The sequence below is a fragment of the Astyanax mexicanus genome, chromosome 1 (genome assembly GCF_023375975.1).
Source record: "Astyanax mexicanus isolate ESR-SI-001 chromosome 1, AstMex3_surface, whole genome shotgun sequence".
NCBI classification, from domain to species: Eukaryota; Metazoa; Chordata; class Actinopteri; order Characiformes; family Acestrorhamphidae; genus Astyanax; species Astyanax mexicanus.
The window spans coordinates 85,649,563-85,677,215 of NC_064408.1; the positions used below are offsets into that span (position 1 = coordinate 85,649,563).

Genomic DNA, 27,653 nt, shown 5'->3' on the forward strand with positions numbered 1-27,653 from the left:
TGCGAGAAATTATGGAGCTTTTGATGTGTCAGGTGACCACAACTGTGTGTGGAATAAAATAAAAGCAGAACAGTACATTACCTGAAAAAAACATAGAATGGTTGAGCAGCTGCAATGGTGGAATGAGAGATTAAAAAAAATAAGAACCAATGAGTGCAGGTCAGTACGGCTGTGAATTGGAGTTTGGGTACCTGCTTTGAAGCAGATAAAACTCTAGACTTTGGCCATGGACGAAAATGAATGAGGATGAATAGGAGTAATGACAATCAGACTCAACAGTCTGGAGCTAGAACAGTGCTGAGGTCTCAGAAACTGATCAGTAGAAAGTAATGTAGCAAACATCTGTCAGAAAAATAATATTTAAAAAAAATCTAAAGAAAAAGAACAACATGAAGGCAATACACAACCATTATAAATATTCTTTTTTTCTTTACATGGATATATAGCTTTATATAAGATAGCTATATATTATTATATATAGCTATATAGAAGATGGTGCTTCTTATACTGCTGATTACTTCTTATAACTGAACAGTGCAAGGTCCAGTCAGTGTGCAGAAATTTCACAATTTAAAACATGTACAGGATACAGAACTGTAGTAAAAACAGTACCAGTCAAACGTTTGGACACTACTTTTCATTCAAATGTTTTATTATTTTTTGTCATACACTCTAAATGAATACGGAATCATATAGTAACTTAAGTGTTAAACAAACCAACATACTGTTATCTGTGGTGCTGTTAACTTGCAGGTTCTGAGGCTGGTAACTCTGATTAACTTATCCTGAGTGACAGAGGTAATTCTTGGTCTTCCTTTCTCAGGGTGATCCTGATGAGAGCCGGTTTCATCGTGACTGCACTTGAGGATACTCTTTCTTAACTTAGTTGAGTATTTCTTGCTATAATATGAATCAGAACATTATTTAAATAGGGCTTTTCACTGTATACCACCTCTACCTCTTCACAACTTTACAACGGATGCTCTCAAACACATTAAGAGGTCAAGTAATTAACTCTTGACAAGTTCAGCACAGCTGTTACCTGAAAGCCTGAATTCCAGGTGACTCTACCTCATAAAGCTGACTGAGAAAATCCAGCCAAGATGTGCAAAGTTTTAATCTAAGCAAGACATGCCTCCTATGAGGAATCTAAAATATGAAACAGTCTAGTTTGTTTAACAATTTTTCATATGTTTTCTTCATATTTGGATAACTTCAGTATAATCTACAATGCAGAACAATTTAAAAAATATAAAAACACTGAAGGTGGGTCCACACTTTGGGCTGGTACTGTATATGTGAATACACTGGATTTCAGCCTTCACAGGACAGCAGGGTTGGGAGTGGGCTGGAGCGATCAGGTTGTGGACAGGAGAGGGAGCAATCAGTCCCACACAGAGCTCTACTGGACACTGTGACAAAAAGATAGCCTTTAAGAGCGGGATTTAGCCATGTGATTTTTATAATAGCCTCCTCGGCAGACTGTGACTGCTCGTTTTGCATGTCAGTCCAGCGGCCTCTTCCTGTCAGTGTAGGTGGATCTTGCCCCTGTTCAGCAGTGAAGAGCACCAGAATCTCTAATGATCTCTAAGCAGATGTCTGGCTAGTGAGACTAATATGACTGGAAAAGATGGAAATCCATTCAAGAATAGATTAATGAATTCATGAGATTGGATTCAGTATGGTTTTGCTGAACAGCTGAGGAGAGCCTGTCTGATTGTATGCACTTTGTGAAATAGAAAAATGCTCTGAGGTCATTTGATTTACTAGGAGGAAATGATTGATTGGCTGGTATTTGAGACATGCTCTTGTCCTCCAAAGCCTGAGGCAAAATTACACAGTTTCCTAGACTGCACTGGTTCTAGTACTGGTTAAAACTGCTGGCTACTCCAGCTTCAGTCCTGTTACCCCTCCACCCCAGCTAAGGACGCTCCCACTGGGGCATGTAGGGATGCTGCAGGAAGCAGTCTTGGGCTACCGCAGCGCAGGCACACACACACACACATACACACATCACATCTGCTATTAGCAAACACCCTGCTGCTTTAGAAAGGGAATTCCACCAGTTTTCTGTGTAATTTAGTGGTTGGGATGTAAACAGTCATTCAGAGTGGGGGTTGATGTGACGTTTTTTGTTTTTTTTTGTAGAGAAATGTACTGACTCACAGGTCCAGTTCCAGAACAAAATGAAAATAAAACGTATAGATCAATTTGCCCTCTCAATTCTGCCCAAAATTTATTCACTAGTAGTTACAAGCAGATTTGAATCAGTGCTCAAAATAGCATAAAAAGTTACAATATTTTGTATTATCTTTGCTATAATTCATCTATCTACCTTTATTAGTTCCATTATGATATGATCGTGCCCAATATTGATCTGAGACTAGCGTTGATACAGGGCATCTCACAATACGATATTATCATGATATGTTGCCTATTATTGCAAAGATATTACAAAAATATGATTCTGCGTTACTCAGTATATCGCAGAAGCAGAATATAAGACAATTCTCTCCAACAATTCACAGCATTTGCATTACTAAAATAAATAAATAAATAAAATACTCCTAAATAAGCACATAGCATGAATCATAGATTTAATGGTGTCAGTTTCACAAACTTTAATGACCAGTATTCTTCACCACAGGTTTAACCCTATTCAGCAGGTTACCATTATGCTAACAGCCAGGCTCAGCCTGGGCAATATGACAATATTTAATGTTATCGTATTGGCAATCTACTTTTTGAAGCATATCAATAATATTGTTAGCGCTTCAAATATATTGACCAACCTGCACATTTTATTACAGAGAGTTTAAAATGATGATGTGCAGTATGTCTTTTTTTGTAACATGCATAAAATAATACCTTGTATTTGAATACAAGATATTAAGAATGTGCCACTGCTGATGCATTCTGTCTGCATGTTAAAACAGTGCAATAAATATTTTAGTAAGTATTGTGAAAATGGCTTAAAATATTGTAATATAACATTTTTTTACCATATCACCCAGAACTGCAATGAACCTGTGTTATGAAAACTGTTTGTGTGTTTCAATACTGATAAGTTACTGCCCACAATGCAGTGAATGGATTGCCTATATGTATCTGACTTCATCCAATACCCGATCCAGCTAATATGTTTAAGAAAAGAAGATAAGACAACCATATACACCATAGAAAGAGTCCTTTAACCCATCTGTGCAGTAACTATTCATTAATATTGTGAGAACATGTGCCCAGAGCGCTGGGCAGCCATTTCTGTGGTGCCCAAGGAGCAGTGAGGGTTAAGGGCCTTGCTCAGGGGCCAAACAGTGGCAGCCCACCAATTGAACCCACTACCCTGTCATTGATGGCCCGGTGCTCTAACCACTGAGCAGCCAATGTTCTGATCATTGTTATTTCACAGTAACACACAAAATGAATCACCCTGGCTCCTACTTTAATAAAACATCTAAACAAAACCACTGAGGTATGTTAGAAAGAAGTTAGAGTGCACACATCAGCACAGTACATGTAATCTAAGCAGGAAAAAAGAGGTTAGTCCACACCTTAAAGGCTTTTTACATGGTAAGCAGTAATTGTGTGTCCCCTGTTTATTTCAGTGAAAGGCAAAAGAAAATCATTACACAAGTCCCTGGGGTAAGCATATGCCCACCCAGCTTTGAGTTCAACTTTTGTGGTAGTGATGCAGGGCTTGATCTGACCTTGGCCAATGAAATTATAGTTGTAACTGAAGAGAAAGACTATGGCAGCCTGATGCTAGCTTGGCTAACATTGTGGTCATCATGGTTACCATATAAAAGCCTAAACATTTTTTTACCTCTTGTACAAAAATCTTTGACTGCAGTTAGTCTATTTCAAAGTTTAATGGTAGTATTTGAAAGTTATTTGCTGCAGGATTACTACTTTTAAATGTATCCATAATAGTAAACCTACTTACTGGCTAGATGTGGAACTTGTTTATGTTCTCACGTCCTGTTTGATTGGATTGAGATGTTGTTTCCTAAATCCAGATTTTAGAGTTAGCTTCTGACAGATCACCACCAGCTTCTAAAAGATTTTACCCTGCCTTGCTCTGCACTGCATCAGAAATAACAGCTTATCTTCAGCATGTTGGAGATTATGGCTATTTTGGGTTAGCTACTGCCAGAATGTGATGGCTGGGTCAGTTTCAAAAAACTGACTTGCACTTCATTGGGTCAAGACAGGCTCACACAGAAAGTTTTCAGGCTGTATTTGACTTCTGCCTGATGGTAATTTTCATGGTTTTCTCAGTACTACCAGACCTCCAGTGTGGTAAGCATAGGCAATGCTAACTGTTAGGGCTGGGTAATTAATCTTTTAATTAAACCTTTTTTATCGTTTTAATACTGTCCCGTTTGTGTCCATGTGCTGTCCCTATACAAACATTCTACTGCATATTACTATTAGTGAGTCTTATGCACAGGTAGCCAAAAGAAAGGTTTGATCATTATGGCAGCAAACAGCTGTGCTGGTCTGTTTGGAGTTAACTATAATACTTACACTTACCCTCCATACTCCAGTCATATTCACGTCACCTGCAAAAACCTTGCACCCACCCTGCATCAGAATTAGAAATAAGGAGGCTCTTTGCCCTCAAAACGTCTATATTATAAAAAAATTTAGTTTATTACTGATTATATATATAGATAATGTGAGATACTACGTCAAAACACCATTCAGAATTGTATAAGGAAAAAAACACAAATAAGACTGAGAGCTGCTTTAATGATTTAATCATAGGTTGCCAGGTCTGTATAGAACCCTCAACGATCATAGCAGTTGAATACAGATCTCTCACTGGGGAGGGATTCTGACAATAGTTCTAGGGTATGAAGGGACCTGTAAGATTATACAGGATAAATAAAAAATATATAGAACTATGTATTGACAAACTCTTGTCTGCAATGTGAAAGTAACATGGAGGACAACTCAAACCCCTGAGCAGCTTAAAACTTCAATAAAATATACAATAATATGATATGCATTTATACATATTTAGTTTCTTGTAATCAAGGATAAATTATTCATTAATTGTGATATTTGTTTAATGTCAAATTGTTGCTAACAGTACCACATAAGACAGCACCAATAAAAAGGCTACTTTAGTATTCCTGCTATGCAAAGATAGATAGGGGTAAAATTATACACAAAATTTGCAATTATTAAGTGTTGCCTAGGTGCCTAGTGTTACAACTATATGCACGTTATTTTGGGTTTGAATAAAGCAAAAAAAGAAACTGCTAAAAATGCTTTAAAATTTTAAATATTTTAAAATTTTATATCATTTATTTATTCAGGTGAACAAACGCTCTCTGTCAGAACTTTTTCCAGCATCTGTGATTGAATTTGTAAATTCTGAGGAAAAAAAACTGTGGGGAAATTTGACTGTGGACAAATGATCTACATAAGCCCCACCCTTTCTTGTTCACTCTAATAGGCTACACTCAGATTCCTATAGTTGACGGCAGTTTTTATGAAATAGAATAAAGAAGAGACTCTCTGAAGAGAGCATGGCAATTTTGATATTTTAATATGCTGGTTTAAATTCAATTTTCCAATATATATGGAAATCATTGCACCATTATAACAAAGTATTTTTCAACCCTGACCTGGAGGCAGCGTACTCTCCACGTTTTAGTGGATTGCCTACTTGAACACCCCTCCTTAATTCGTTAGTTAGTTAAACCAGGCGTGTTGGAAGCAGGGAAGGCACTAAAACATGCGGGAAAGGTTCCCTCCAGGACCAGGGTTGAGAAACACTGGCCTAATGTACTGTTCTGCAGAAGTTAGTTAGGCTTTAGCTCTGCATTTTGAACTTCAAGCTGAGGTTACAGTGCATGCTTTTGCGTCACTCTGGAGAAGCGGCCCTTCTTTGAAAAGTGCCGGCTCAGCTCCTCTGCTCCGGCATCCGCGGCCCAGAGGCTTCTTCTTCTTGACCGCTGCACCACTTCCATCGGAGGAGGCGAGTGGTAGGGAGTAGTGATTAGGGGAGCGTTTGGAAGACAGCCATTCCTGTGTCTCTGCAGCAGTGGCCCACCTCCCCTCTTACATAAGGCTCCCCTCTTCATTTAGATTTGACTTCAGTAGATGAGAATCAAGGCAGGGGTTTGCTCCCTCCGCCGGATATCAGCGCGTTGTTACAATCCTATCTGAGAAAGGGGGCTGTGTGTGTTGGAGGGGGGGGGGGGGGTTTAATCAAACCCAGCCAGGAGATTAGAGGGCCTATTGTTCACACCCCCTCTATTCTGCAGCCTACAGTGAGCACCAGGATCAGAGAGCCACGTGTGTGTGTGTATGTGTGTGTGTGTGCGTTTGTGTCAGTGATAGCTTGGTCAGATGTGTGCTGTGTGCAGACCCTAGACTTTTGCATGTGTGGTAGAGTCACGTCTGTGATGTCTGTATGTGCGAGTGTGTTTGTGTGCACGTGTGTGTGTGTGTGTGTGTGTAACGATAGCGCTGCTGGGTGTGTCTTTGATGATGGATGCTGTGTTCCAGCTGCTTACCCCACTGCTCCACTCAGAATTAACAAGGTTGCTAAGATACGGCGGGCTTATATTAGATCAGGTTATCTGCTGTTATTGCTGTTACTATATTTTCCCTCAACGCCGTGAAACCTTTATTCATTTGGAAATTTACCCGGCCTCAGAGCGAAGGCAGCCAGCATACGCACACGTGAGCCTGGCACCGTCCCTCCATCCCGGGGTGCTGGGCGCAGCATTCAGGGAGAGCACAGAGAGCCCCCACCTCAAAGCCTAATGTCCGCCCCTCCTTTACAAACAGCGAGAACAGATCAGCTGCATTAAGCCTGGCTAATCTGCACCCCCGGGGCCACTGGCTTCGTCTGATACCCGAGAAGACGTGTGAAGAAAACAAATCCGTGAAGTCATCTCAGCGCAAGCTGATTGGCTGAGGTGGAAGCTGCACTCCTCCCACGTGCGGTTTTGCGAGTTGTTAAGCCGCTACGCCAACTTTCTGGAAATTAATATGAACATGCACTTAATTCCTCTGACCACTGCAACTCTGACTGACTGGCTGATTTTTAGAAACACTTTCCTCGGTGGGAGTTTCTGCACCAAGATTTCTTGGTAATATCATAACTATTCTTTGTGGATAACAGAGCATTTTCACATCAGGAGACCTATCTTACACTCCACCATCTTACGCAAGCCACGTTGTGATGCTCAGTGCTATCTTACACCACCAGTATATTTTCATGCCTTGCACCTGTGCCGTTTGATTAGGAAAGACGCTAACAAACATATCTACACCAATGGGCGTGGTGGTTTGGAAGTGGGATGTTTCCAGGTAAATTTCAGGCGTATTGCTCTCTTGGCAGTGGAAATCACAGATGCACCATTGACTGATTTGAACCCTGAAAGCAGTCAACCATCAGACGTTCATTCCTATCTTGGCTATGCAGGTGTGCATGCAGCAGTGCACAAATAAAGCACAATTTTACATCAACAGTAAACAGAATAGAATATAAAACAATGTTGTTCTTCCCATAAATTACCTGCTAGCGCACCTTCACAGCATGAACACGCAGGTCAGTTACCTTTGCTGAGATGTGCAGAAGCACTGCACCGTTAAGATACCAATGTGCCAAATTCAAAATGCAAATGGCTCTTGAAGGAAATGGCAAGTCACATGCTGGTTGTTTTATTTCACACTACGCCCAAAGTACACCCATAATTAATTAAGAGAATTAGTATGTGACTTTTGCTAATGTTACAGAATCTCCATACTGTGTTAGAAATGCACAGTATAAGTACACCAAACATACTGTTTTGTTTTATAAAATCGCTAAATGTAGGCAGCCTATCAGTGATTATCACTCATGCATGTTACTGGCAGCATGGATATTTTTGCTGTTATTGTGTCCGGATAATATTCAAATTCATGTTATGTTGTTCATTTGAAGACAAAAGACAAAACTAAATGAAAAATGGAAGTACAAAATTAAGAGTGTCGGATAGATTAAAATCAAGTATGGATGGGCAGTTTGATGCTGCAGTTTGATGGGCAGGTACAGCTGACAAAGTACTGCTCAGATTTTGGCTTATAATGCGAATTTAGTATTTAAAAAAAGACCTGGGGCAAAAGGAAAAAGACCCCTGGCTAGCCCATATTCTGGGAATTTTGGGGAGGGTGGGGTTATATTTAATGTGGAGCAATGACAGAGATGGAATTTGTTTATATCTGCTGTTTGAAATACAAGGTAGGGGTTTCTAATAAAGTGGCCAGTTGGTGTATTGTATTATGTTCTTAAACAACTGCTTCCCCATTTCCCTCAGCCTTTCTTCAGTAGCTGATTTTCAGCTGCTCTTCAGCATGTGTTTTAACTTTTCATGAATTGGTCAATTGATCATTTGTTTACTGATTGACCACCACTATTAGGCTCTTCCCTCCTGCATCCTCAGCTCACACTCAGAACTTGTGCTGACACCACATTCCTGTGCTAGCGTTAGTGAGCTAGCGTTCATTTAGCACATGAGCAGTTTTATTTGAACTTAAGCTGCAGTGAAACCAGCGGCACTTGACGCCAACATGAGTCTGTAAGAGAGCACAGCCTTGTTAAACGTTAGCGTGCAAGTTAATGGCATTCTGATGTTCTTCAGTCTGTCAGGGAATTATAATGGTGGAAACATTTAGCTGTGGGAGTAAAACACTAACATCATGCTATGACTAGCACGCAAACGTGCTGTACAGGCTAGGTTAACTGTTAATTTTAGCACTGAAATTACACTTATGTTTATAGGTTTACTATGGTATTTATTGTTTAAATCAGGAGTATACAAGTTTACATAGTTTTTTTAAGCTACAGCATATGATTTTATCATGTTCTAGCATGACTTGGCGAGTTGTTGGTCTTAGTGAAGCAGACAAGACAGCAGGAATGTTGCAGAAATGATAGGAGATGCAAATTTTGGCATACTTTGTTGACCAGTAACCAACCAGCCCTAAGCAAATTGGCATTAAAACCTCATGGGCTCCACACCAGTGTTTTCAGACTTGCTCTTCTCATTCCTCATCCCTTTTTTTTTATGTAATTACTCAATTAAAATATTAAGATCCGCTAAAAGTCACAGTTTAAAAGGCTGCCCAACGAAGCTAAAAAAATAACAACCAAAACACATGAAAACATTCATTTATATTTAGGCCTTTACTGAATTAAAAACAGATACTGTAACAATAGTAGCAATAATTTAGTAACAAGAGTAACAATAAATGTAGCACGTTTTATTAGCCCAACTTAAACCAAACATATGCTAAAATCTGGGCTTCCTGGTTATGTGCCATTGATGTTTATTGTTTTCATTTATTTATATATATATATAAATAATGATAGTGCTACCAATGAAAGCACTACACATATTTTTAGTTTGCTGCTAGTTTGCAGTAAATGCATCAGATTTTTGTGTGAGTGACATGTGGGGATTTAGGGCTGCATGTGTAGAGCATGTGTGATTATCCCTCTGTGGGGGCCGTGTGTCCCCTGGGTGAAAAAAATGAGCATTTAGTGATTGTGAAACATTTGGCTGCAGCTTTTATTAGAAAAGGACATTTGTCCAGCTGGTCTTTTGCTTGTTAATGTTAAAGTTGAAGTTGGGTTATGTTGAGCAGAGCACCATTTACACACATAGAGAAGCATGAGTGAGTGAGTATGAGGTGTTTTGTGGTTAGTGGTCTTTGGCAGTGCTTCCTCCACCCAACAGTCCTCCAATACACAGATTGCAGGAGCATTGGTAAATGGAAACCCAATTGGCCACAACTCAACTCCAGGAGAGCTGAACCTGTTCTTTCACTTGCCTGTTTAGATTATTGCAAGTTGAGGGTTTGGGTAGTGAGCGTGTTTGGCAATAATGATTTAGATTCTTAGGCTGAAATGGAATTATGATCTCAGTCAACATTTTCATGGGTAGAATGTGGGCAAGGTGGGTTCAAGGTGAACATTGACTCTGAGTGGGTTTGTGCATACATATGATGAGATATCCATATGAGCTTTCCATATGGGCGCCATCATTACAGCCCACCTTAATCTAACATGGGTCCATCTAGATGGAGCCCATGTTTAACCCCTCCTTTCCCATCAATGAGCCTAATGGGTCCCCTCACTGACATCAACCATTAGGCCAACATGGAACCCATGGACCAAATTTTCTGGCTCCCAGATGTGGTACCTATACAGGCCCCACATGGGCATGTTATCTTGGATGGCCTTTTATAGAACATATAAGGTTTCCACAGTCAAAGTGTTTATGTGACAATTTTGTATTTTGCGTTTTCCTGTTCCTGTTATTAAGCAAAGTGTACAATTGTTTTTTAGCAATTGTATGGAATTATGGGTCAGAATTCCAATTAGTTCTTAAAATTCTAATGCAACAATGCTTAATAGAATGGTAAAAAATGAAAAATATACTATATGATGTGATGCACTTTTAAAAGATATTTACTAGGGGTGTGCCATTTCGTATCGTACGCAATAATATCGGCAACATTTTTGAATATCGTGATATTGTGATCATGATATTTGTCATGGTGTGCACAGAATACAGACACTCGCAGATGCAGTAAAACGGGTTGTTTATTAAAATAGCAGGCAGGAAAAAGGGTAGTCGTACAAACAGAGTTAGAGCACCGGAAAACAGAAGCAACGTAGGAATAACCATACCATGAGTGAGAGAGGTAATCCAAAATCGAGAAAACGTGAAACAGTCCAGGTCATACACAAAAAATCCACAATCAGAGATAATCCAAAAATCGGCGTCGAGAAAAAACAAAACAAGGTCATACACGAAGGTAACAGAGACAAAAGATAGTAACGCTTAGTAATGAGGAAAATCCAACAATACCCGGCACAGAAGTGTGTGAGAGGTGTCCTTAAATAGTGCCTGAACTAATATTCGGGGCTTCCTGGTTGGAGCAGGTGAGGTGACGTGTGACTAGGTGTGTGCGTGTCAGCGGGTGGTGCGTTCTGGGTAATGTAGTTGTTAGACTGAGAACCTCTGTCAGAGCTGGGTGCGTGAGAAACAGAGGAGCTAACAGCACCAGATGTGACAATATTATACCCTGAAATACCGTGCCATATCACCCACCCCTCATTATCGCATCAGGGTACTACTTTATGTTGCTGTTTTTAGCAAAGAAAAAATCACACTTCCTATTTCATATTATATATCCACTAGAGACTATATATTCTTTATTTTACTTTAATCCTGGATATATTGAGATATATGCATTATTAGTATTATGACATTCTGGATCATTGACTTCTGTTACAAATCTGATATATTTTTTGTAATATCTTGTTAGGTGTGTGTCATATCATATCGTATGCATTAATAAAACGTAATTTTCATTTAGTTGCAGTAGTGTATTCTTGAAAAAATATATATAATTCACTGTTTTGTCATATCACCAGGAGTATCGCTATCACAAAAATACTATGAAATATCATGATATTGTTTTAGAGTCATATCGCCCACCCCTAATATTTATGTATTATAGGTAACATCAATGAAGGCATTAATAACATACAGGCTGCAGGAAAAATGAAGGAACAAAATAGTATTTCCCACTCTTCTTTAAGATATTGGATGCTTGTGAGGATAAAGTTCTCTTCTTATTCGCCAGTGGCTGGTTGCACCTCCTTGGTTCCTCTTAAGCTTTGTTCCTTCCTTCAGCTTTGAGGGAGTTTTTTCTTGTAGCTGTCAACTTTAAAATATGTCCTATTTACAAGTTTTTGTAAAGTCGCTGTGTGATATCTGGTTGTAAAAAGTGCTAAACAAATAAATTTGATTTGACTTGAGTTGATTGACTTTAACATTGTGAAGCCACACTATACTGCTGTGCGTTACTTGGTTTGACCTGGTTTACTTTAGGCTGACTAAGATGAGTCAGGCAATGTGCACACGTAAATTTACACTCACTAAACAGTGTGTTAGAAAGATCTGTGTATCTACACAATCATCTAATTATCTGTTCAGCCAGTCATGTGGAAGCAGCACAGTGTATAAAAAATCTTGCAGATACAGGCAAGCAGCTTCAGGTAATGTTCTCATAAACTATCAAAACGAAGGAAAATGTGATATCATGATTGTTGTTGCCAGGCAGGTTGCTTAGAATTGTTGTAATCTGCTGGAATTTAGCACACAGACACACCTTATTGATAAAATAAAAGATTAAACAGAAAAAAAGCTTGGCTGGACTGGTTGGAGATGACAGGAAGGCTACAGTAACTCAGTTAACCACAGTTAACCACTATTGAGGTGAATAAACAACGAATATAAATGAGCAACCTTGCATCCAATCTTGAGGTGAAAGTCGTCAACAGCAGAAAGGCTATACGGATTCAATTTTTGTCAGCCAAGAACAGAAGGCTGAGGTTGCAGTGAGCACTGTCTCAAAAATATTGGAGGGCTGAAGACTGGAAAAATGTAGCCAGGTCTCATAAATCCTAATTACTGCTGAGACACACAGACGGTAAGGGTGAATGTGGCACCAACAGCATGAATCTACAGATCCAACTAGGCCTAAACAATATTACTGTCATTTTTCTGACTCCAACACAACAATGAAATTACACCCGATTAAAGTACAATCAATATTAATATGAACAGTATTTAATAATATTTTGGGAGAGGTAAAAAATAATAATTTATTGCACCATATTCCCCTCATTGAGTTTGAAGGCCTTTTTTGATGCATTGATGCCTGGATAAAATAATGGTAAATAAGTTAATTTGTACGTAAACAAATATACAAGGAAACACAATGAATGATATCAAGGTCAGCCAAAATGTTTAAGGTCGTGTGCATTTATTGTACCATAAGTGGATAAGGTAATTATTGTGAAATACCTAAATTCAACCAGCTGGACCAAACAACTTGCAGGCCTGTTAAAATCCAACAGTTATTTCTTCAGTCTTATTCATTGACCTTTTTGTCATTGGCTCTGAATCCAGGAGAACACCTTTGGGATGTTATAGAACGGGAGATCTGCAGCATGAAAGTGCTCCTGGAATATCTGTAGGATCTGAGCGATGCAAACATGTCAACATGAAGCAGAATTTCAAAGGAATGTTTCCAACATCTTGTTGTTTTGAGAGCAAAGGGAGGCCCTACCTAGTATTAGTACTGTGTTTTGTGAATATAGTTTGTGTGTGTATGGAACAGTCTGGGTTGTGTCTGTGCTTTGGGTCTCCCTCTTGTCTGTAGTTGTGTGCAGATGGGGGAGCAGCAGGGAGGCTCTTAGCGAAGCCCTCACTCCGGACAGCTCTTGGACCAGGCTGGTGTGTCTCAGCGTGAGCTACAGCAGTGGCAGCAGACAGGGTTCACTAGCCTTTACATAAAGCCTTTTACACCAGCTCGGCCCTGAACAACACTGCTACTGAATACTAAGAGGGCTGCATTTGTAGATTGAGGTTGTGTTTTTGATTTAGAAACCCAACAGCGCCTTTACGTTACCCATGGGGGCGATGCTGTGGCTTTATACAGCTGCCATTTTTGCAGCTAGGCGAATGGGATCATCAGAAAGGGACTAGCAAAGGCAGGCAGTGGCAGTTGCTGCTGGGTCCTGCTGCTCACAGGTTAGGTTCCCATTACAGCGTTTAAATGGAATGTGGTATACATTTTTGTGTAAGTATAAAATAGATGCAATCAGCACTTTCACAAAGGGTTCTTTAAGCAGTGTCATAGAATCAGCATAACAACAGTAATTTTGTTTTATTTAAAGACTACAAATAGCTGTTTTTATTAAATATTTATGTATAAAATGTAATAAACAGATTATGCATGTATTTCTATTATATATATTTTTATATCACACAGTACATTTAAATAAACAGTACAATATAATAATTCTAACATGATTTTTTAGTTTTTGAAAATCCCTTATTTCAGAAGGCTTCTAAAAGCTTACGGTATTGCCATGTATCTGCTTTTGCACTGATTGGGTGTAACATTCCTCCACGTAGATCAGACTCTCAGAGCAGAGATAATTTGCATATTCTATATAAGCAACAGTATTGGGCCCCTTATTCATTTATTGTTTCTTCCAAATTTAAAACGATATTTAAAGACGTTTGCCCGATTTTACTGGAATAACTGTGCCAACCGTCTAGGAAAAGCTTTCTACTACATTTAGAGCACTGATAAAAAAAGTCTTTATATCCCCTCTAACCCACAAATGGCATTAAAGCCTGTAGGTTCATGTTTGCTCAACAGACAATACTTTTTTACAAGGACTAGAAAAGCTGTTTGTGTTTATGTGTGCATTTCTGTCAGTGATAGATTAAATTTGTTAATTAGAATAGATGTTCAGAAATATTTGGAAATACAGCTCTGCAAAAAAATAATAGACAAACTTAGAAAACCCAGAAAATCTCTGGAGTATAATCAAGAGGAAGATTGAAACCAAACTAAACTGCTTGAATTTTTGCACCAGGGGTGGCATAAAGTTATCCAAAAGCAGTGTGTAAGACTGGTGGAGGAGAACATGCCAAGATGCATGAAAACTGTGATTAAAAAACAGAGTTATTCCACCAAATATTGATTTCTGAACTCTTAAAACTTTATAAATATGAACTTGTTTTCTTTGCCTTATTTGAGGTCTGAAAGCTCTGCATCTTTTTTGTCATTTCAGCCATTTCTCATTTTTTCAAATAAATGCTTTAATGACGATATTTTTACTTGAAATTTGGAAGAAATATTGTTCGTAGTTTATAGAATAAAACAACAATCTCAAACATATACCTATAAACAGCAAAATCAGAGAAACTGATTCAGAAGCTCAAGTGGTCTCTTAATTTTTTTCCAGAGCTGGGGACCCAGTAAAAGCAGAATCTGGCAAAAGTAAAGAGTGGGTGAATTAGCTAATTAATGGATATGTAGAACTTGCCATTGTCGCAGTGTTTTATTATTTACTACTTTATAAAAGTTTTTTTTGTATACTAGCTAGCTAAACCTTAGCTATCTTGTGTAAGTAACTCTCCAGATTGGTACACCGAGTCTGAGTCACGTTTTAAAGAGATTGAAACCAGCTGAAACCAGCACCTGTTGAAGACTGTATGAATCATCTACATGCAGGATCATTTTGTTTGATTATGGGCAGTTTTTGTAGAAAGAAAGAAACAATAAGGGGTCTTGACCTGTGTGTGTGACTGTAGTCCCATCAGTGACGTTAATTGAGAGGTATTTATTCAGCAGAAGACAGCAGGGGGAATCCACAGCTGCTGAACGACGGACTGCGCAGCACGACTGCATTCATCTACCCATCTATTCTGCTCTTCTTCTCCATCTTCTGACATGTGCCACGCTCCTGCACAGGACGACATTAATATTCCTTTGAAGAATGTTTCTGCTGCATACACACACACACACACACACTCTCTCTCTCTCTCTCTTTTTCTCTCTCTCTCTTTCTGGTGCAGCACTCGTTTTTATAACCCCCCCTCACACTCCATCTCTCCTGCACTCCCACGCTATTCTTCTGCACAATTACTACTGCTGTTCAGAGGAGCACTGTTAGGAGTCCCCCCCCGTGTGCGCACACACACACACACACACCGATTGGATGAGGGCCATGGTGATTGGTTCATGCCGTTTCTTGCCTTCTTAAAGGGGGAGCAGAGCATGCATGCTATTTTTAGCTGGGGGTTAAGAGAGAGAAAGGAAGAGAGAGTGTGATAAAGGGAGAGGCAACAGAGAGAGACAAGAAAGGAGAGGAAGAAAGAAAGGTGGGAGAGGTATAGAGAGGGAAGCAAAAGAGAGAGTGTGAGAGAGAGAGAGAGAGAGAGAGAGAGAGAGAGAGAGAAAGGAAAAGGAGCTCCTCTAATTCAGGATGTACAGAAGGGAGAAAGAAAGGAGGGCAAGAGGCACAGAGGTTTCTTCTACTTTTTAAATCCCTTTTTCTTTGTTGATGGACATTTACACAACACACTGCATCTGCTAAGCCACCAGACCACACCCATCCCTCACACTCTCTCTTCAACACTCCTCAACACACAAGGACTGGACTGAACTGACCCATACACCCCCCTCCCCCCTCACCACACACACAAACACACACACATACTCATATACTCCCCTATACGATCCCAGCACTGAGGTCTTGGGTTCAAGTCCTTATCTGGGTGGAGTTTCCATGTTCTCTCAGTGTCTGCATGGGTTTTCTTTGGACTCCCACAGTCCAAAAACATGGACAACAGGTAAATTGGATACTCTAAAATTACCCAGAAAAATTGAATACTCTAAATTGATCTGGTGTGTGTTTGTGTAATTGTGCGGTATATACTGTATGTAAGTAAATTGTAAAGCGTCCTTGGATTTCTAACTTCATTCATATAAAAAGGCCTTTGCACTGCTCATTGCACAGAGAATGAAATGTCCACACACATATACTCACATGCACAAAAAACATGATGTGAACACTAATATTGGGACACTTGCTCATTCATTGTTTCTCCCAAAACCAAGGGTTTAAAAAAAGTTTTAAAATAGTTTATACTGCTTTTGTTGGAATCACTGTCTCTTCTGTCTTTTAAGACTTTCTACTAGATTTACTCATTTACTTTCTACTCATTTAATTGCAATTAGCGATAAGAGCGTTAGTGAGGTCAGGATGTTGGATGATCGCACATCCTCCACATTGTAATGCTGGGGGGACTTTATACCCCTCTAACCAATGCCTTGCATTAGTCATGGTACCTGTAGGTTCATGGGCGTGGCACTTCTGCATAAGCCTGTGAGTTTGTGGCGTCACACTTTCCTCTGTCTTTCAAGCTGAACCGGACTCCATTTCCCATAATGACCCTGACACTTGCATTACTCTTAATCGTGATCACATGACACTCTATCGGTCTCTGCTTATATTAAGAAAATAAATCAGCCCAGGGGGTAAGCATTTTTTTTTCTTTTTTCTTTCAAAACCTTGAAGTAAGACTTGAATCAAATCTGTGATAGTGGAGTTATGAATATAACTTAATTTTGGGAGATTCATCCACGCCCTTACTCCGCCCACTCTCCTCCCTATATAAACCCTTACTTCCTCTCTACCTGTGTGTCGAACAACTTCGTACCCACCTCCTCCCCATCTTCCTCTTTCTTTCCTTCTTCCTTTTTTCTTCATGTATCTCTTTTTTTGGTGGGGGTCTTCAGCTTCACGCTTTTCCAGCAAAGCTGCTCCGAACTCCTGCCCGAATCCTCCTGCCCCCCCCCCCTTTTTTCTTCTCATTCCAGTTCAAGAGTGGGCAACACTAGCAAATTATATTTTACATTTGGACACAAGAGTGTAAATAACTTGACTCATGACTTTTTGTGCATGTTTAAATTACCTAAAATAAGGAGATTTTTTTTTTAAGTTTGTAATTTCTAAAATGAGCAATGCAACTAATAAGCAATTGACAGTTACACTGACAGTGCTTAGTAAGATAAAAAAAAAATCTTTCACTTGCTAAGATTTAGTTTTTTGCAGTGCAGGCATTGCTCCTTTTAAAATGCCATTGGCCTTGTGCCTCCTTGCGATTGTAATGGACAGTGCCTGTGGATTTACTACTACAGGACAGATCACCTACACACAGGAATATCTGCTTTCTCTCCGCCGGCCAGAGCCACCAGCAGAATGCAATTTCACTCCACCTTGTTCTTCTACACAGATGAAAAGCCTCTAGACTGTAGACTTAATAAATAATTAGATTTCTTGTATTTATGTTTATTGCTACTGTTTTGTAGTAGTAGTTAATTACTGTATTCATGAGAATAGGGAAACCGAGACAGTAGAAAGGGATGATGGAGGGAGAAAGAGAGTAAATTAGTGGAGGAGAGGTTTTAGTCGGGAGGAGTGAAGGCAGCTTTAATCCAGAATGTGGTTTAGTGCAGTTCACCATTATAACAGTGTTGCTCTGTTCCTCTGAGAGTGAACTCACACTCACCCAGCCCTGCTCTCATACTGAGCCCAGCTGGGGATAGAGCTCCCTGAGGAGGGTGTGTACTGTAATGTGTATGATTTGATTGGCTGAATGACAGCCTGAAGAGTCAGTGTAATTCCCTTAAAAATGGTTTATGTGCAGCAGCGTTATCTTGGAGCTAACATAACACTGAGATAAATAAATGATGTTGGGCTGATACAGGATACCATCTGTTTATGGTACCTGTATTATAGAGAATGAGAACAGTGTGAATTTTCTTTTTTTAATTAAGCAAATTATTTTACATTTTTAATTAATTTCTACAATTGCAATATTTTGTGCAGCTCTAATCTCAATCGTCTAAGAGGTTTCTGTATAAAACTTTGCCATGTAAGGATGTGTACCCTGCACATGCTCGACAGATACACAAAATAAGTCACTTTTCAAGTGGTTCAAATAAGTTAAACCCAGTTTTCAGTTTTTAATCTAAATTTTTAGCTTGACCCCCATTCTAACCATTTCATATGCATTCTTCATATGCAGACATTTTAATGTGTTCCATTACAGAAAAATATAAAAAATATAAATGCCAAAAATGACAAATTCTTATGGTTCTCTGGTTGAAAATTAAGGAGAGTCTATTGCAAACTAACAAGTAGACTTTCAAAATAAAAGTCACTAAATCAAACTACTACTAAAATCTAAAATGTAATAAAAATTCACTTTTTAAATTTACATCTCACTTTGTTGCTTTGAAAAATGTGATCTAAGCCGAATTATCACTTTGGTAATGCATTACACTTTTAATATGAAGGTGCACTGCCATAAAGTAAAAACAGTCCCTATCAAACTCACCTTCCCCAGGATTTTGAACACATGGATGCAGTTAGTTAGATTTTAATATAATCAGTAATCAAAATTCCTTTCATAAATACTGTGCTTTCTGTCACAGTGCAATGTCACTGTTCTTTATAACTCTTGTTGTTGGTGCATAAAGGATAAAACTGTACTGCAACAGTACTTATGAAAGTAATAAACATTGTTAAACACTTAAGTTTGCAAATTATTAATTGAACTAGTTAAGAAATTATCAAATATTACTAACTCTAATGCTTAAGATTTTTTAAAAATTAAATTGAGATATTAGTAAAAAAAATGGTGATCATTAATAATGCTTTGATTTTTGCAATTGTTGAGTTGATATGTAAGGAAGTGAAGTGAGGTAGTTCTCGACTCTGGTCTGGTCTGCCCTTTGTCTCATCTTAGAATAGTGAGGACGGAGATATTTACTCAAGACTAGATAAAGGCAAAGCATCCTCTTTTTCTTATTTTGTTGTTGGCTTTTTTCCATTAGAGCACAGCTTTGTAAAGTGAAGCACAATATAAACCGGAAGAAGCCGCACACTCACTGCAACAATGGCATATTCATGAATTTCTGTGCTACTTTCTTCTAGATGTGTGTAGAAAATACGCAGCCTCAGCATTTCACACGTAAGCGACTGGAGAAATCAGGAAGGTGGAGGGGCTTCTACTTCCTGTGTGGTTTCTGGTATAAAACTTAAGCTACAATCAGATGTATGTTTTTAAAATGTAATCTTTTACATTATATTTGACAATATATTTATATTTTTGTGGCTGTGTAAAGAGCAAAAAGTACATTGAATCTAAAATATTTTCTATTCAAATTTAGGTCAATTCAATATGTGGTATTGAATAAATTCATGGCAATGTGACTCTGTCTGAATTTCCAGACTATTGCCTCAAAGAGAAGGAACATAGTGTGCAAGGAAAAGCGAAAGTAACCAGGAGTAGATAGGAAAATGGACAGAAGCAGTGATTCGAGGACTTGATTGGTGGAAAAACGAGGTAACAGAGCATGCTCACCTCTGGTCTTGGTCTTTGCTTAGTCTCACCTACTTCTGACCTCTATATTAACTTGGTCTCACTGACTCTTGCCACAGTATTGATTCATTCTGGTCCACTTCTGGTATTGGTCTTGACTCAGTATGGTCTACTCTTGGTCTTGGTTTTGACTCACCCGTTCCTGACACTGACTCTGTGTCTCCCTCTCTTGGGCTAGAATTGACTCCGTCTCGCCGTGCCTACTTTCAGACTGACTCAGTCTCGCCCACGCATGTTCTCAGTCTAGGCTCATTCTCTCACACTCCTAACCTTGTCTCGGTCTCACCTACTTCTGCTGTTAGTCTCACCTACCCCTGATTTCAGTCTCTCGTGACTCATGTGGCTGACACCTGCTCTGCCATCATTGGTCATTGGACACAGCACTCGCAGATGTGATTGTGTGTGTGTGTTTGTGTATGTTTGTGTGAGTGTCCATGTGTCTGTGTGAGAAAAGAATTGCTCTAAAGAAATTCTCTGTGGACTGTCCAGATGTGAACTCTGCTATTTAAAGTACAGAGTGAGGTGCAGTGTGCTTCACATCAGTGAATATCAGTAAAAGTAAGGTCAATGTTATAAATATTATTTACTTGATCATTATTCACATATGCATGTATTTTTTTATTTTTGTATAAGGTTTTTCTGTTTTTGCTGTAGACAGAAATGAAAGAAAGTGAGGAGCCTAGCTTATCACAGCCACAATAATCAGGCTTGAAGGGTTTCTTACAAGAACAGGGGAAGTACTTACAGAAAGCACAAATAGGCCTGAACGTTTACATAAAAGCCAGCTTAGTACATTATAATTCTAGTATAGCCATTACTACTTCAGTATTTCAGACCCTTGAGCATTAAGACAGTTCAGTCCAAAGTCCCAGGTGATTAAACATAAATAGGGTAAAAATAAATATCTAAATAAAAATCTCTGTCTTACCAGTTTGGAGTATATAAGATTGCGTGATGATGAAAGAGAGTGTTTTTAATACAATAAAAATGTTAAAAATGGTCCTCTTCACCATCATGGCATAGAATTGTGGAAATTATGGTAGTCAAAAAGTCAGCAGTTATTAACCATCATTTTTACTGATACTAGTAATGCATGCATTGTCAAGGTTACCTATCAGTTCCTCGTCATCTCCAAAGATTTGTCATTCAGTGTCATTCTATCTTGTTGTTACTGTTATTTTAATACATACATTTTCTGTCTGTCTTGTTTTGCAGTGAGTGACAGCTGTTTTCGTAACCTTGCTGAGGATCGCAGTGGCATCAACCTCAAAGACCTAGTGCACGACCCTTCACTGTAAGTCAAAACACACCCACACACTCTAAAATACACTGCTTATCTGAGAGCAACTTGCCTTGTTTTGAAATTTGTAGTACCAATGCATTCACCAACATAAACCATAGGCTGTGGGCCAGTGGAACTGTGTTCCTGTAATGATGGAACCCTGTAAGAAATCTTGAGTTGGATGAGTTGGACTAGGAGAACTTACCATCCAGCATCAGTTATTTTAATCACCACAAGATCAGATACAGTTTCCATTCCCAATGATACCATAGTCATACATGTCTATATCCAAGTCCCAGAGAGCAAAACTGGCTTTACTCTCTCTGGCTGGCTCTTCCCATCACTCATTGCAATGCTACATTTAGTCAGTAAGTACATTTACATGACAATCTGATTATAAATGGTTTACTACAGTTTTCTAAGGAATCTAGTAAAGAGAGCTGGATTTTATAGCTCAGTAATCATATGATTCCCAGTGCGTTTTTACTCTTAACCGGAGTATTCTCAGATTTCTTAATCTGTGCATGAATAAAAACAGATGGCGATGACAGAAATAAGAGAGCAGCGTTACTACTGTACTACTAGCGCTGTACTACTGGCCGTGTCACGTGATCTTCGGAGCGTGATGTGATTGGCTGGTTGTTGGCTCGATTGAAGACTGAATCGATTGCTCATCCTGTGTGTCCCGGATGTTGACAGCGAATTTTGAACGTTGTATTTTAGGAGTCGAATTTGACAGGTCGAATTTGAGCAACCTGAATTTATTTTAATTGAATTTTAAAGCGCTAGCTCTTTCGCCGTTCAGAGCTGAGCATTTTAAGACTGTAGCCTGTGCTTTTACCGTGTTAAACCAAGCTACCTAGCTAATAGCGCCCTGAGTTACCGGAAGACTCAGGATTCCTCATGTTCCTCATTGCCGCTATCAGGCGGCAATTTTTTGCGCTAAGCGCTGCTAACTGCAACTAGCGCTGCTGCTAACTTTGCTAAAACACTGGAATTCAGAGCTTACTGTAAATAAATGAAAGCACTTTATTTACCCAAATAAACAGTTGTCAGGAGAGAAATCTGTGTAGTTTAACAACCAGCACTCGTTTGACTTTAAAAGAAAATATTTTTAGTTGTAGTTATTTAAGCACACCACCCCCCAGCGACCACACCTGCTGAATTAGAAGGGAAACATGGCGACAGAACTGTTCCTTACTATTGTTGCTTAAAGTGCGGCTTATAATCGGGTGCACCTCATGTATAAAAATAGACCAAAAAATAGACGTTCATTGATAGTGCACCTTTTATATGGTGCACCTTATAGTCCTTAAAATACAGTACGTTAATGTCATGTCTTATTCTGTGAGTTTATTGTCTGGTTGAAAGCAAAAATCCGATTTGTGCCTGACTCATGGTAAGCTCAGGTTAAAAAAAAATCCCATTATCTGACTAAGTTCACGTGTTGATAACTAAGAAATGAAGCTGTTTTGCAGTAATCAGATTATGAATTGCATGTAAAAGTAGTCAGTAAGGATGTTCTACTTCAAATGTGGGTTTTTTAAGTCTCCAATGTGTATTTATAAGAAACAATACACAGTTTGCTAGTTTAGAATATGCCATCAGTTTATGGCTATTCAGAAATAGAAAGACAAGAGGGGAAAAAACTCAGAAAACTTTGGGCTGGAGTTTGGACAGCTAGGAAACAAGTCCTCCCTCTCCTATAAGTAGAGTCAGTAACGAAAGATAAACTCAAGAGGCAGAAAATGGGGCAGTGGAGGGTTGTGAAAATTTGTCATGATACATAAGCGACACCCAGAGTACTTATAGGATGTTAGATTGGGAATGTTCTTTCTTCCAAAATTGTTCTATTTAATAACAACACTAATTTGCCAGTGTTAAATCACAATAGTGTTAAATAAACAATGAAATTCACAGTGTTAGTTGTGTGTTAATTTAAAACTGATACATTTATTTTATGCAAGAAGTGATTTGCTTCACATGAAGAAAAAGTACCGTACATGCTATAGCCTTTACCTTCTCAGCACTGGTAGCATCATGTAATAATTTGCTAAAATAAAATTATGGCAATAATATTTAGAAAAATCATAAAGACACATTTCATAATGTATTTAATAAAAGACAAACAAGCAAAAACTCTTCCAAAACAGACATAATACAAGCACTGCCTTTTGATTTTAGCCTCTTTTGTACCCATTTCAACTCCTGTATCACAGCGTCACAGCCATGTCTCTTCATTAAGCCACCATGCTGTGTCTAATACTCCAGTGTCACTGTTAGACAGCAGCTCATTAGCTTCATAACATGGGTGTGTGTGTGACACAGGACACACAGGCTGTGTCAGATGCCATGCTAATAATGCTAATATCCGCTCTTGGGGTTAAAGCAGTAGACTGTACTTTCATATGCTCGTCATGTTTTTTATTCAAACCATGATGGATACATACATCATCATGACTCACTGTCTGAACTCAGCAGCATCACATGCACTAACACACGCTCACACGCACATCCACATAGACACCTGTCCACTCACATTGCCACGGTTACTCTGCCCTGCCACTGTGTGACACTATGGGTTTTACAGTGTGTCACCAACAGCAAGGCCATGCATGCACGTTAGAGCTGGGCGATATAAGTGGAAAAACTCATATCTCGGTATGCTTAAAATAAATTCTTCTAAATGGTATGATATGATAAAAACTTCAACAAAATCCAATGTAAAAAATACAAAAAAAAAACACCAACACCAAAAACACAGCATAATCTATAATTATAAATTGTGTATATAAAATGTTGTATAACATTATTTTTAAACTTTCAATCAATATTGATAATAAGTTGTTGTTTAGCCTAAAAGATTCAGTCAAAATAGATCCTGATGTATCTGGTGTGATACAACATAAGCAAAAAAAATGAGTCCCAGTCCGAAATTAGCTTTGCCACAGATTCTACACAAAACAGCGTTTTTGGAAAGCAACAGATTATTAAAAATTTAAATAGAAACGGAAAATGATTAAAAAACACTCAAACAATGAGGCCTTAAAATAACTAGACTGTATTTTGTTGGTCTCAGCCAGCAGATCTCAGCATCCCCCAGTCTAAACTTCAGTCTTCTTTGATGTAGTCTTTATGCTTTAACCAACGGACCTCATCATCTGCCATTCTACCAATCACAAGTGAGTGATGTACATCCTTGAGATTGACTCGACCTAAGATGATGACTGGTAACTAATATTAAAACAGGCACCATAGGTTTGCATCTGGTAAGATACAATAGTCTGCTTTTGTGAAAACCCAAAAATATCCTATATAGTTCACAAAATACTGATTAAACTTACAGTTTTTGTACCAACTCTGAGACAGGGCCTTAAAGCCTATCTTGGCCTAATTAAACACAACACGTATGGATTTTTACCATGGTTAAATATATATATATATATATATATATATATATATATATATATATATATATATATATATATATATATATATATATATATATCACTCAAATAAATAAACCAGAGATCATGAAGTAAAACTGGATAACATATTGATCATGCCAAATATTGTTTAAGATGAAATACTAATTATTTATTTAATCAAAAAATTACACAGTATACTATAGGACAAAACTTCTCCGTATATTTTTTCAAGCCCAAATGCATAAATTAACAGTCTGTGTTTATGTACACATAATTATAATGCAAGCACTGCTGTATATTAGCAGAAAACATCAAAACTATGTTGCTACTTTATTAGAACAGCAATCTTGTATTTCCACTTACTGGCCACAATATTAGAAATATCTACCCTGTGTTTCCAATAATAAAGTAATTGAGCCCTTCCAATGAATATCCATATACCAACCATTTCTACCTTTCAGGGTTTTTTTTGTTGTTGTTTTTTGTTTTGCATTAAAATTATATTGTACTATATTGTGTTTAGACTTACATTTATTTATTCATAACCTAGGAGGGACCTTATATAAAATGACTTACAATAGTAAAGAAAATAACATCTTTCTGCTAAAAGTAAAAGTAATTGATATATGGTTATTTGTTGGCGTGGCTCAATTAGTTTTTAGGACATTAAAATGAATAAATGAATTAATAAAATCTAATGGTATAATGTGGTGTCATCCAGTCAGCTTACTGATGCTCTGTAGTTTATGCAGTTATTCTGGAGTGATTATTGTTGTTTACATAATTTCTATAACTGGTCTAAATCTGTCTTTTTGCTCTGTTCAGAGCAGCTACTCCATCATTTACTCAGTGCATTGAGAAGTAATTGATCAGTATATCAGTCTATGCTATGCACATGAGGTCAGGTTGCCGAGCCGTGTGTAGAGTGTGTGGATGGATGGAGTGAGGGTTCCCCTGTCCTCCTCTGTCTCTGTGTGCCCAAATCTTCCACTCAGTACAAAGACCCTGCATTATTAATGACATCACCGCAGCAGATGGGTCTAATTACGAAGCTGAGGCACGGGGAGTCCAAACTGGCACATCTGGGCCACATCTGGGCCAGAGTGTCAGGAATACCCAGGCAGGGAGACGAGGAGGCGGACACAAGTGCAGGTAGGGTGAAATCAATAAATAATAATTTAATAAATAAATAACAAGTAACAAAGAAACAAGAAACAAGTAAACACTAAAACACGGAACAGGGAGATATATACAATGAACTAGGGAAAAAACTAAATGTCTGAAAATAACCAGAAAACAAACGAGAGGAACCAGAGAACTAAAACAAACTAGAGAATATAATAAAAATAAACAAACCAAACAGGGCAGGGAAATAAATACAAGGGAATAAACTAATAAACACAAAGCAGGGTTAAATACAAGGAGTTAACGGAAATAAACAAGGGACTGGAAACATAAACTGGAGATAAACAGAGAAATAAGGAGCACAGGAAACAAACTAGGAATAAACACGGAGCTAGGGTTATAGAAACGCGGAGAAACACAGAGAGACAAAACAACAGAGGTTAGTGCAAAGACCGACGGAGACAAAGTGGCAGAGGAGTGCTTTTTATAGTAACATGAAACACACTAGTATTGGAAACACCTGGGGAAGGGGCGGAGCTACAAATGAGAAACAGGTGGAAAAGTACTGAGACGGGAGACACAGGGGAGCACAGGTCACGTGGGGAAGACACACAGAGACACGAGATGAGGCCAAGATGTGACACAGAGAGTGTGAGAGACAGAGAAAAAAAATACAGAAGAGAGAAAGAGACAAAATTTAAATGGAGAAAATAAAAGGGTAAACATGATAAAACAGAGAGGAGAGAGGGAGAAGGAAAAGGAGAAAAATATGCAAGAGAGGAAACGAGAAGAAAAATAGAGTATAGAAGAGATAGAGAAAGGAGAGAGAGGAAAAAAGAATTATATGACAGGGGAAAAAGAATATGCCGTCTCTCCCTTTTGATTTCTCACCTCTGTCCCTTTATTCCTCCTTGCCTCTCACTTTTCTCTCTCTCTGTCTGACTGCTTTGTGCTAACTCCCTCTGCTGTGCTCTCTCAGATTTAGTTTCTTGTCTTCTCTCCCTCCTTCTTTCCTCTGTTTTATTGATGGTGTGATGGAAGCTTTAGACTGGCCCAGTGTGTGTGTGTGTGTGTGTGTGTGTGTGCGTGTGTGTGTGTGTGTGAGTGTGTGTGTGTGTGTGTGAGGAACAGACAGGCCCAAATCTGCCCTTACAGGCAGAAAGCAGAAGTGGGGTAGGAGTGGACAGATCTGCAACAGAAAGTAATAAGGAGAGTTAAGTGATGTTTTCACATTGTTATTCTCATTCTCTAGTGTTGGACTTATCCGCTGGAATTAATACACTGAAAAAAATGCCAAAAAAGTTTTTTGGTGGTGCCGACAATGGAGGACGGGGTGATAATGGAAAGGTGCAGTGGTGGGAAGCTTCCAGCGTGCTCTGCCATCCTTTTCTGTTTGTTTGTGGTAATTAGGTGGGATTTAATGCTTTGTGGTGAGGGTTATGTGTCTGTAAGTGTGTGTTGTTTAATCTCCATGTGTTGGGGTGGAGGGTGAATAAGTGTTCCTTCTAGAGAAGTGAGAGAACCACTGCTGATTGTCATATATGCCCTTTTCTGTTCTAAATAAAGGTTGCGCCCAGAAATTTGTTATGGGAAAGTAAAAAAAATCTGGAACATTCTGTAGTCTGTAGGCTTACCTTTTAGTACTGGCGTTCAAAGGCTACAAATTGAAAACCTGTATTATCTAAGGTAAAGAACCAATAAGTTGCATTTCCACACAGTTATCAAACTACAGCTGATTCTTATGTTAAACTTTTGGAGCTATGTGAAGTTATGTGGATTCAAATCAATTCATTTTCTTTACACCAGAAGGTAGAAACTATTTTTTCTTCTTAAATAAAATTAGCATTTTGGAGTGTATGGTTGTAGAAACAAACCAGATTTTCATGTAAAACAATATATTTAAAAAATAATATATTTAATATATATAGCAAATATAGCAAATATGCTAAAGTGAATGTAAGAGAGCTGTAATGGGTAAATGAA

General features: G+C 38.5%; 1 protein-coding gene across 7 annotated transcripts in view; it reads left to right on the top strand.

Annotated features, from left to right (window-relative positions):
• gphnb (gephyrin b) overlaps positions 1 to 27,653 on the top strand; it is a 139,410-nt gene that overhangs the window by 39,291 nt on the left and 72,466 nt on the right. For all 7 annotated transcript variants that reach the window (XM_007255478.4, XM_007255480.4, XM_007255482.4 and 4 more), the window contains exon 2: positions 21,051 to 21,129. In XM_007255478.4, coding sequence (XP_007255540.1) covers positions 21,051 to 21,129 — 79 coding nt within the window. The remainder of the gene's footprint in view (positions 1 to 21,050; positions 21,130 to 27,653) is intronic.